This window comes from Homarus americanus, unplaced genomic scaffold, assembly GCF_018991925.1.
Source record: "Homarus americanus isolate GMGI-L3 unplaced genomic scaffold, GMGI_Hamer_2.0 scaffold1024, whole genome shotgun sequence".
Classification (NCBI taxonomy): Eukaryota; Metazoa; Arthropoda; class Malacostraca; order Decapoda; family Nephropidae; genus Homarus; species Homarus americanus.
The window spans coordinates 1335174-1347865 of NW_024715228.1; the positions used below are offsets into that span (position 1 = coordinate 1335174).

Sequence of the window (12692 nt, forward strand, 5' to 3'; positions counted from 1 at the left end):
TGTACAACCCTCCATCTCCAACCACCCCTCTCCCTATAACCCACCCTCTCCCTGTATAACCCACCATCTCCCCATCCCTCTCCCTGTACAACCCACCTCTCCTTCTATAACCCACCCTCTCCCTCTATAACCCACCTCTCCCTCTATAACCCACAATCTCCTGTACAACCCACCATCTCCCTGTATAACCCACCCTCTCCCTGTATAACCCACCATCTCCCTGTATAACCCACCATCTCCCTGTATAACCCACCATCTCCTGTATAACTCACCATCTCCCTGTATAACCCACCATCTCCTTGTACAACCCACCATCTCCCTGTATAACCCACCATCTCCCTGTATAACCCACCATCTCCCTGTATAACCCACCATCTCCTTGTACAACCCACCATCTCCCTGTATAACCCACCATCTCCCTGTATAACCCACCATCTCCCTGTATAACCCACCATCTCCCTGTATAACCCACCATCAACCTGTATAACCCTTCAGCTCCCTGTATAACCCTTCAGCTCCCTGTATATCACCCCGGTGGTGCACTGAGGCATCACAACAGGGCCACCACGTTCGAGGGTGTGCAGAGGCTGCCGTCCCCATGACAACCACCTCTCCCTCCTGCTCATCTCCTTCTCATCGGGGATGCTTGAGGACATTCTTGCTGTTTATCCCAAATTTGCTAGCCCACACTGATTAGTCTTCAATTTAGAATATGACTCCAATGTATGTGAACCACTGACCTATATATGCTGCTGGTGAATATGATGTATTTCTTTCTTTTTTTTGTGTACGAACCTCTGTCCTGCATAGCAGTGAGAAGTGATACCACCCTCAGTGTCAAGACCTGACTGAATTACTCAGACTAGGCAAACTGTACTACAAGCTTTGTCAATAAATTTGTTAAACTAAAAATCCTTCTCCCCAAGTTCTCCTTCCCTCTACCCCCATCCTCGTCTCCCTCCATCTATCCAACCTTTCCTTCCTCGCTTTCCTCTTTTTTTTTCTTCTCTCTCTAAAATTCTTCCTCTTTCTCTCTTTCACCGAACTCACATCATGCTGAGTGCCAAGGCTTGTCACCCTCATAGACCTTGGTCACCGTAACCCATGGATAACCAGCCCTCCAGCACCCTTCCTTCACTCCGTCTTTCTATTACATAATATATATATATATATATATATATATATATATATATATATATATATATATATATATATATATATATATATATATATATATATATATATACATACTTGTCACCCGGGTACCCGACACAGTAAGGGGGTGGGGGGCTACAGGCTACTGTAAGAGAGGGACTACGCTACAAGCTACTCACCAACAGCTGTGGTCGACCCAAGGCTGTCATCTTGATAGCTGCGAAACCCGTGCCGTGCGTCGCGTCTGTTAATACAAGGTTAACACTTTTAACTCTAAACACCACACAACACTACAAGGGAGCATTATATAATCGTTCAATAAAGCTTAAAAATAAAACTGCCATTTTTCCGAAGGATAATTTACTTGTTTATAAATTTTTATTGCTATACACTTGTTAGATATAAACTAGGTTACCCCATATTTATGTGAATATGTTCTATTATGTTTTGTGTTAGTTGTGGAATAAAGCGCCACTGCATGCGCATGTTATGTTTGTATGGATGGTCCCGAAATATACTGGAAAGAGCAACATCGTTTGTGTCATTGTCTGAGCCTCTCGCATCATATTTCGTTGATATCCACCACAAATGAACACTGTAACTTCAACAACACTAACTACGGGTTAGGTTAGGCTATAGGTAAGGTTACTAGGTTACCTATAGGTTAAACAAGGCTAGGCAAAGCTAAGCTATGGGCTAAGGTTAGGTCAGGTTAATAATTGTTATTTGTTTACAATATAAAGTTATTAACTAGACACCAAAACAACATTTTCAAGACCGTTACATCATGTCTATATAGTTTTGTTTTAATACAATCGAGTCCTTTGGTTCTTCGCGGCCATCTTGGATTTAAGGCAGTGGAAAGGCAAAAAAAAAGAAGAGGGAGGGGTTATGTAGCCAAGATAAATGGATGTGTAGACGTCATAAGGTCGTTTTTATGGGTAGTTGTATGAGCTTCTCTGTTTGGCACTCCCCAGGGAAATGTAAATGAACAAGAAGAACTTTTGATGCCTTGGTTTCTTGGACAGCTGGAAGTGAATTCAACTCGTTGCCAGACACCGCCATCCCTCCTCGACACACTGACACATCCCTCCACTTTAACTTACACTCCTCAAAACACCTATCTGTTATGGTTCACTTAGGTATATCATCTATGGTAAATAACTTCCTAACACACTCAACATATACGGCGGCTTTCAAGATGTGTTGACCCTTACTTAGCTAGTTATAATACCTGCTGACAAGGGCTGAACACACCTCTCTGCACCACGTGAACACCACACCACCTGGTGACCCCATGACCACGTGTGGTCCTTCGAGAGACGTAGAGTGAGGGGCGATATGATAGAGGTGTATAAGTGGAAGTCAGGGCTAAACAAAGGGGACATTACAAAGGTACTCAAACTATCCAACCAGGAGCGAACTCGTAACAATGGTTTTAAATTAGACAAATTTAGATTTAGGCGCGAAATTGGTAAACATTGGTTTGGAAATAGAGTAGTGGATGAATGGAACAAGTTACCAAATATCATCACTAACTCGAATACGCTGAATAGCTTCAAACATAGGTTGGATGCTTATATGAGCAATAGGGGTTGGGTGTAAACGGGACTGCCCAGTATGGGCCAATAGGCCCGCTGCAGTTTCCTCCATTCTTATGTTCTCTCCACGTGTGATCTTTGTTTGTTAAGACCGACAGACGTGATAGGTTCTCCAATAACTAACACACGCGCAGCGAAACAAACGTAATGAAATATGATGAAGACAGAGTTGTAAGGTGCAGATTTGACAGGGATGAAATATACTCTAAGGCCAGACAGAACGACAGACACTCGTTATGCAATGTGCAATAAAATGAACTTTCACCACTCCTTGAGGCAGCCACTCGTCACATGTTCACCACCATTACCCCCCACCACCACTAACAACCACCACTTTTTTTATAAGTGGCCTCCATCCTCCCCCAATAGCCACACCTTCGCCGCCATTTTATTACCTTAAAATTAAATATCCACTACCACCAACCACCACCACCACCACCTACTACTACTACCACCACCACCACCACCACCACCTACCTCCAGCAACCACCAACAACCACCACTACTACCAAGGATATAAGGCGCCGTTGCTATTCTCCTTGGGGTGTGACCATGGTGATTCACGCGGTGGCCATGGGTGGAGGGGTAGAGGGGCATTTTAATTTCCTGGTGTGTTGAAAGTTCTGCAATTACACGACTTTTACCAAGCACACTGTAAACATGTTATTTTACATACATACATTTTTGCAGTCACTATGTTGAAATCCCCTGCAGTATAACCTTCTCCCCACCTAGTTATTATATATCATATTTGTATCACTTATGTTACTTGTATATTATTTGTAAATCAAGAGACCCATTCCCCAATTATGTAACTGTATATTTTCCGCCTTCCGGCTGCCATGCTCTTTCAATAAACCGCTAATTATTATTATTATTATTATTACATACATGCATACACTTCTTTCTTTCACATATCTACATACAGTACACCCAAATCCAACTACAGATCACCTAACTACTACAACTGTACAATTTCGTGCATTGACAAGACAATGAGCGGTGAAGTGAAAGTACCTACCAGACACGGCGTCGATACAGTTGATGAAGGTCTCCATGTTCTTCTCGCACTGCGCCTCGTTCACGTAGAAGTAGGTCCTGGCACTCGACACCTGGTAGCGACGATCGGCAAACTTCCGCTGCGGCGTGTACCTCTCCATCTTGTTCGTTCCCTCCGCCTTGGACTCGCACCCCCTGGATCACACAACACCAGGAAGGGTTTAGTTATGAGACCGAGTGTGTGTGTGTGTAACATCACACTCCACTACAGGCTAATCGTAACATCACAAGATGAAGATTTAACACAAATGATCAACTCCTGGAAGATAAAGCAATAATAATAAGCTCATAACTACAAGAACTTCACCTACTACAGCCTCTTAATCTCCCATATTGTGTGAGGGGTGGATCAAGAGGGTACATAAACCTGAAATAAGGGAGAATAATGTGGGGAGGATGAGTGTGGGGAGCTACAGAGAACGGGTAAGACTCTACAAGTACAAATATCCACACATACTCTACTCGGTCATATCGTCAACTTGCATACTTGGTAAACAACGTGAATTTTGGCATCTACAGTATATTGACTAACAACTCTTCATCCCGAGCCAGACCGAAGTGTTGCATTACCTCATTCACTCGAGTTTACCCCCTAACACTACACCAGGGTATACCACAGCTCCCTCCAGATACGGTGCCACGCCAGGCTCGTTAACCTCACTGCTGTTTCTGTTAATTCTCTTAATTACATCACGCAGCTGGTTCCGACTCCCTTTGTTTTGCCTCTACGTGTGTCAGCTTCGTTAAGAGCTCTGTGTTATGACTCTTTAAATACAAGTCTTCTTAAGAGGGACACAGTATCTTGTGCTCTATATCCAAGAGTTTATTTATGGCTCCATAAACTTTACGTAAATGGTACACTTTATGCTGTGACTGTGGTACACTTATGCGCCAGCTGTAGCTACGGTACTTGTGGAGAAGTGTATCATGCGACTGTGTCCTAGAAGTTGCTGGAACAAAACTACAAAAACTACCTCCCAGTACAACTTCTACACACAATATTTCCCAATTACCCTGACACGCAAGAAACGATGGTTGTGATATTGAGGGACACCTAGCGTGTTTGGCCAACTGCGATGACTAACACTGCATAGTAGGTTCTCGGTCCCTTGCTACGTGTCGGGGGTCAAACTCTTGTAACACTTACTATATTTACAGTACCTACTTTTATTGTACCATCAAAACCGTTTTATCGGAAATTATCATGTAAATAAATAAGTAATTACCATTGCAATAAACATAATTGCCAACTAGACATAATCCTGACAGCTCTGTCCTCTTGTTCAACCTTATTACTGTACAACCCAGGTTGTACTGCTCCCCCATTATACTTGTGTTTTTCAATTCCACTGTAATTTATATGTATATGTGTATGTGTATGTTTGTGTGTGTGTGTATATATATATATATATAGGCTATATATTCTTTGTCACACAATGTTAACAGTAAGACAATACTTAAAAATTCCCCACAAGATGGCCGCCATAACCACGGTTCATATCTGCATTACGTCTTCGTCTTTAACTCTTCGTAGGGCAGCGGCACACGTTGGTATTTTATTCTGCCAGACAATATTATTCAGCCGAGAGAACCCCCCGCTGTGTGTGTGTGTGTGTTGCGGGGACCACAGTATAACAGTTGAACAAGAGTAAAATGTTTACGTGTGTTCCTGTATACCGAACAGTGACAAGGAAGCCCCTGGGTGGAGTGAGCTCATCAGACAACACAAACGCTCTCTCTCTCTCTGTCGTCTGAACATTCACCATCCAGTAACAACAATGAGCGGTGTGACATTCTCACCACATTGTTACGAAGAATACAAAAGTTGTTTGAAGAGTATACACTGTAGTACTGTAGTTTGTTTACATTCCAATACTTTGTACCGAGTCACTACACAGTTATTGTAAAGTTACAGCAATGTCAACTTCTGGTACAGTTTAAACAATGTATTATATATTATGACTGTACCCTAGTCTCGTGCACTGTGACTGTACCCTAGTCTCGTGCACTGTGACTGTACCCTAGTCTCGTGCACTGTGACTGTACCCTAGTCTCGTGCACTGTGACTGTACCCTAGTCTCGTGCACTGTGACTGTACCCTAGTCTCGTGCACTGTGACTGTACCCTAGTCTCGTGCACTGTGACTGTACCCTAGTCTCGTGCACTGTTACATGTTACAAGTCTTGGCAACTCATCACGTTCACTGGTGTTGGTGACGTGAGTTCATACATTAAAGTCTCTTGAATTATAATGAAGAAAATATGAGCACAATAAATGACTAGGTTTCAGGTACAAGTCGTGAGAGACAGAGAACACCTCGTGTGAGAGTGAGAGCTACACCAGCATGTGAACGATACACTTTTTATTTATCTTCGAGGCAAAACACATTATATAATTACCTGATATGCAATAAACCACACCGTGTTCACCTGTACTTCAGACTAAACACACAAAAAATGACAAATCTGAACACCTGGAAAGTTTTCAAAGGTGTTGTAACCAAGGTGATTACGAGGGCAGTGGAGGGCACTGAGTGTACTGTAAGGCATCAATCACATTGGCTGTACGTGATAAAGCATCAAGGTAGTTAATATATGGGTGGGAAAAATGGAATCCAGAAATTCTCACCAGGCAAAGCGTCCCTGAACCACACTCGTCCGTCAAAACAACTGTGATGAAACAATCAAATATACCATCAATTTAAATTCTTCCTAGTCATTCAGGTAAGGTAAAGATTTGATGAGATTTTGTCATATTAACCAATGAATTAGGTTAAGTGAGGTGATGAGATGACACCCACCACGTTATTACGTCGTGTTATCAGGTGGCAACGACAAGGAATGCTGTAAAAAAAAAAAGCCCCAGGAAAGCACAAGAGTGATTCTGTAAAAAGTGTGTCGGGTGATGTGAAATTTCCCATGTGAGGGTGATGAGGCGTCTATGCAGGGTGCCACGGGCTGTCTGAACGGCTGGTTATCTATCTACCCACCAAGGTCGACGTATAAGGTCAACTTTCCCAACCAAATGTTTACAGATTGGGCACAAATGGCCAGAACACTAAGCCAACTAATGAAACTTTCTGCCTGGACCCCGAAACTTTGGTAAAGAATTCAATCCGTTAGCCTTGTGTAGACGTAAATAACCCAATCCCTTAGCCGATGTGTGTGTAGAAGAGACCAGGGTGTACTGATCCAGACATGTCCAGCAACAAGTTAAAGAGTTAGGGTGGTTAATCTTAAGGTGAAATAAGCTAAGGGGCTAATCTTCAGGTGATCTAATACCCCGGTTATTTTACACAGTGAGAGGGGAAGGGGCGTGAGGGGGGATTTCAGCCAACTCCTCGTGTTTAGGGGCGACTGAGTTAGCTTATACCTCCATGCATATTTCAAGCTGAGGTCAACGCGACAGCCCAGGGGCATGAACTGAATCATCAACCCCTGAAAGCAGAGTGGCCTACCAACACCCGAGTGAGTTGGGATGAGGGTGAAGTAAACGTGCTGGAGGAGTGTTTTAGCAAGAGTGTGTGAAACTTTACCGTTCTGGGAGTGGCAGGAACTTTAGCACGTGAGTAAAGAGTGAAGGTAGTTTGAGAATCCTAGGAGTGAGTGGAGCAAGATTTAGAATAACAGAAGTGAGGAAAATTAAGTTCAAACATGTTAGGAGTAAACTTGGACAAGGACAGGATTGAATGAAGTAATTTTTAGCGTTGCAGGAGAATGTCAAGTAAACTTCCAGAATGCTAAAAGTGGGTGAATGATTACAACTAAAGCGTGGTAGTAGAGGCCTTGACCTTTAGAGAGTATGAAAAGAAAGATCGAACAAAGCTGCGGCTATGTTTAGAATGGAAGAGTTGACTACACACACACACACACACACACACACACACACACTGAATCTATCATCTACTGTTATGTACCAACCAGGTATGTACCTACGACTCACAGGTGAATCAAGTTTACCCAATAATTTAATAATAGATTTCCTTCGAGCGTCGAGTACAGGTAGCAGTATTCTCCGCAGTGTGATGTCCTCTATAAATAATGCCGGTGTTTACAGGACGCCTTATCAAGTTTCTGGTCATTAAGCTTTAAGTTAACTCTCCTCGGCGATGAAGATGGCGACCTGCCAGTTTATCAGCCCCCCCCCCCCACACACACACCTCCTTCCCCTCTCACGCCCACCGGCCGCTCGAGAGGACTGTGCGGCAGCCCACACTGCAATAACCGGTTGCCGGGGATCAATAGCTAGGCACCAAGAGTCTTACTGTCTCCACCACTCGGCTTTAAGGATTAGGATCATCATCATCAACCACCACTCTTGAGGATCACATCACCTGTTCGTACTGAATCACGTCATTAACTACCGTCATCAGTTATTGGTCAACGAAAAACGACCTTAAGTCAAATGATTTACCCAATTACAGATCTGTCGTTTGCACATATTTTTTTTTTTTACATTTATTTACAACCATCGTGCAACCTGCAAACTCTCCTCCGTGGTGACTGTTGTAGCGTCATCCACAACTCACAGCACCCATGTTGTCCATTCCAGTCGTGAGGCAAATTCCCATTAAACGCTATAAAACTATCGAGCCATCAAACGACCAACCAGAAGGTAATTAACCGTGAAATATATCAAATTCATGAAATAGTTAATTACAGTACAGGCGCCATGAGGTGCTCCCTCGCCTCAATGACCAATGACACGGCGCCACGTCCTCTCGAGTTTATTTTAGGATCCGTCACGAGCACCGGGCGACTGGCCAAAGGACTCCTGCAGGAACGATCACCGTCACGTCTCCAAAGTAACTCATTACATGTCAAAACAAAATTCATAATCTATAGTGAACTATTAAAAGAGGGTCTAATAAGATCATATGCTCGTCAATAGCCAATCACCTGGACCATCATGCCCTCCTACACTATTGAGGAACCAATCAACGTTGCCAAGATGCCTTTAGCTCATAATGCTGTATCGAAGGTGAACCCGGGGCGGCAAGTGACCTCCAGCTGGTCATGGAGTAATCTGGTCTCACCTTTGTGTCCTGGGTTCAGTCCCCGCTCCAGATCACGTGTGGAAAGGGTGTTATCCAGTTTAACTCTACCAAACACCGCGGCTTTACTCCAGTTTCCTCCTGTACTAACACTGGACAATGACGATCGTCACTAAGAACATACCGAACCGTTAGTAAGCTGAAGCTAAGTGGTGGAAATAATGTTAAAACTAAATTTAAAATTAAGACCAAACGGGGGGGGGGAAGGGGGCTCGACCCCTCCACCAAAACCACTAGTGAGAGAGGCAGTCACGCATAGGTACACACGCCTGACATGTAATAAACAACACGACCTGCATGTCCACTGTTGATTGCTGGAGGATAAAAAAAGCGAGGATAAGAGATGAAGAAATAACATAGCTACTTCTCATAATGTATAAACTTATCCCTACGCTTATACATTAAGATGCGACTCCGAAGAAATCACTGTAACGACCTTGAGTACAAAGTTCGAACAAGAAATAGTAAAGAAAAGTTACGACTCTCGACCTCTTGAATCTGGTGTTAAAGCTGCAGTGGCGACACCTACAGGCCGGACACTAGCCCTTTAGAACACAAGGGGTGAAGTGACTCCCTAGAGAAATGGTTCATGTCGTTATCTTATTACTTCCTTCATTAAGTACTTTTTGGGTAATATTTCTTGTGTTTTGTACTATTATAATAAAATAAATTACACACACACACACACAATCGTCGTACTTTAGGGCAGAGCTAAGACATTTCTGTTCACCAAGCGGCCAGCGTCACACAGCTATGTCACGTGGCAGCTGTCGACAGTCACGGCACGCTACTGCACCAAGCGACGTCCCCCACAACCTGCCTGCTCTTTTACACCACCTTACTGACCTTGAGCAATACCTTGGCTCTGTCGCACCCTGGCTCAGCACGATACTACGCCATCACCACACTTCAGCAGCGCTTAGAGAGTGAACCAACTTCTACTATACCTGCCTACGTGACAATACACACGTGACGCTGTCCTCGCTTCTGGCACCAGTGGCATCGTGGGGAACAGACAACCCGTGATACCTGCACCATGTCGATCGTTGACGTAGAATGAGGTATTCAGGCTGGAAAATTCATCTGGTCGGAAGTTCACCCACAAGAACCCTCGGGTCTGATACCAAGGTTGTGGGTCGTATGGGCTCGTCCTACAGGGTCCGCAGCCTAGCCTTGGCCTAATTACGCGTAGGGGGAAGGGAGTATCCTGACGGAACAGTGTGATCAGTCATCGTAAACATAAGAGGTATAACACCGCATTGTAATACCTGGGTGTAGCTGTACTAAACTTGTGTACAGTACGTGTGTGAGAATGGGTTGGCCTCAATCGTTCGGAGGAAATAAATATGCCCGCTTCTGTTACTGGGTGTGAACAATCGAGGACGAATTGTGGTGCTGGTCCATGACTCGGGGCCGTCTCGGTGTGGTTACTCAATAGCCGTAATAAACCGCGGGGGCCAGCCAGTATGTGTAGTCGTCGTTACTATGTTTTGATTTATGTTGAAGACAGGTGATGTTTTACCCGGCACAACATCCTCAGTCTCTATGACAGTTACCGGCCTCCCCCTTTCTCTCTTGCACCCCCTTTGCTGCCTTCACTTTCTCTATATCTCGACAGTCTCCCGTCCTCCATGTTAATCACCCAGACTGGGCTAAAAAGTCATCAACCACAAGTCATGACCTACATTCTTCACCACTAAAAACAACCGAGAGCTTCCTGGTTATATAAGATTCGACCACATTAAGGATTGGATTGTTAACTGTAAGACATATCTGGGGTCCTGGGGATACTGCCACACACACACAAGACGGCAGAGTCCAGCACCAAGGCAGCGCATGTATTGTTGTTCCTGTGTTTGGTCAATATAATGGCGACGAAGGGAGGAGGAATGTTGCATGCTGACGCTGCCATCACCACACACACGCCACATCCTACACTCCTCCCCACCCTTCTACAGCCGCAGTATACACCACCTTCACCACTGGGAAGGTCAAGTGAAGAGAGGGAGGATGGAATAGGAGATAGATTATAAGGGGAAATGGAGGCGGTTGAGAAGTAAGAGAGAACTGAGGAGGATTGTGTGGGAGAAACTGAGAAGGAACGGGAACTAGGGGGGAGAAGGAGCTGGGGGAGATACGGGACTGGGTAGATGGGGAGATACTAAAGAGAAGGGACTGGGGAGGTAACAGTAGGAATTAGGTTGAGTCGTCACCCCTTAACATGATTTTCTGGTCTTAAAATAGATAAAAACTTGACTCGTGTTTGTTTATACTGTATTAACTTCCGTGTCGTGTACCTCGCTTTGGTGACGCTAAGCTAAGGCTTCCCGCCAAATCCTCGTCGAGTCTGGTGCGTCTGTAACATATTTTGCTGGTCGTGTCACCTCGCTCACGTCTCTGTCTACCAAGTGTTTGTTTTTTCAATAATTTTTTTTCCAGATTTTCTAATTACGCAGAGGGAGTTTGTTTTTTAAGCGTCTGGAGAGCGCCACGGGTAATGAAAGAAAAGTTTACTCCAGAAATAAACTCCACGGTAATATCACCTCAATCGTGAAGAATTTTGGCTTCGTATTTCGATCGATGTAACAAACAGTTCCAACGGAGGCTCATTTGATGTCCCATAAACACATAAAATTACAGGTACTTTCTCAACACACGGGAATACTTTAAACTGTGGGTGTTTCATAATTATCAGCTTCACGTCTACTAAGGAAGACAAACTTGGTCTAGACACGTAAAGTTATGCCTTGATACACAGACGAGTGAGAGATATACGAGAAGTTTAAGCTCGCAACATCTCACTCACTACAGTATTTCTTTACCGTCTGTCTGTCTGTGTTTCCCCAAATAACTCACGAACGGGTTTGATGATTTACACCAAACTAGGTAGACTTGATCAACATGCGACAAGATCCACGTAATAATCTATTGGTACAAAACACGACCCAATTTGACCAAGTGCTGCCACAATAACAGTTCGTGTTATGACAGGATTTTTCGGTGGTTAAGGAACACAAAGACATGAGACCATCAGCCCCAAGCGATGACTAAAGTAACAGCGTTACTATTTCGACAATTAGCCTGCCATAATAACGGTTCACAGGCAAGGTTTATATCCGCTCGGGTGATGCTTAATACTAAATGGATTAGTATATTATTCTCTGGCCAAACACTGGTTTATATACAGTGTTAGGCCCGAGTCTATCCTAGTTCAAAATAGATCGTTCATATCCCCCTGAGTCAGTTACAAGTACCTGGTGATAAGTCAATTGTCTGTGTCCTGTGTAACAACTCGACACTGCATGACCACCGTATGTTGCCTGATTACTGTGAAGACTGACAATTATATACAGTATTGCATGACCAGTGTGTCCTACATGACAACTGTTTAACCATAATGCCTGCGTGTTGCCTGCATCGGGAACATTCTGTTAGCAGAGGAGATAATGATCTGTCCACCATGAATTTGACTTGCCAGATGTCCTTGTAATGAGTGTGAGTAGTGCTCTCTCAGCCACCCCACCTGACTTAAGAGTCCACACACACACACACAACTTCTACTACTTCTTTGCTGTCACTCGGAATCGAGTATGACGATCATCCTGCTATGATACAATGATATGAGTTATTAAGGAAGTGACTTAGGTTGGTGAGTTTTGAGGTGACTAAAGAGGCCGATACGGGACCGGCAGGGTCGATCACAGACGTTGCACATGTGTGGGGGGCTACATCTAGTGCGGGAGGGGCGGCGGCAGCGTCTTTCCGGCTTGTCTGCCTCGTTATGCAGTAGGGCTAACTCGAAAGTATTGACACGTTCTTATGTG

The 12692-nt window shown here is 44.2% G+C and overlaps 1 protein-coding gene across 1 annotated transcript in view; it reads right to left on the reverse strand.

Annotated features, from left to right (window-relative positions):
* LOC121854911 (proline dehydrogenase 1, mitochondrial-like) overlaps positions 1–12692 on the reverse strand; it is a 57496-nt gene that overhangs the window by 10061 nt on the left and 34743 nt on the right. Inside the window, exons 3-4 of the mRNA XM_042349721.1 lie at positions 3778–3950; positions 1335–1399 (exon numbers count right to left, since the gene is read on the reverse strand). Coding sequence (XP_042205655.1) covers positions 1335–1399; positions 3778–3950 — 238 coding nt within the window. The remainder of the gene's footprint in view (positions 1–1334; positions 1400–3777; positions 3951–12692) is intronic.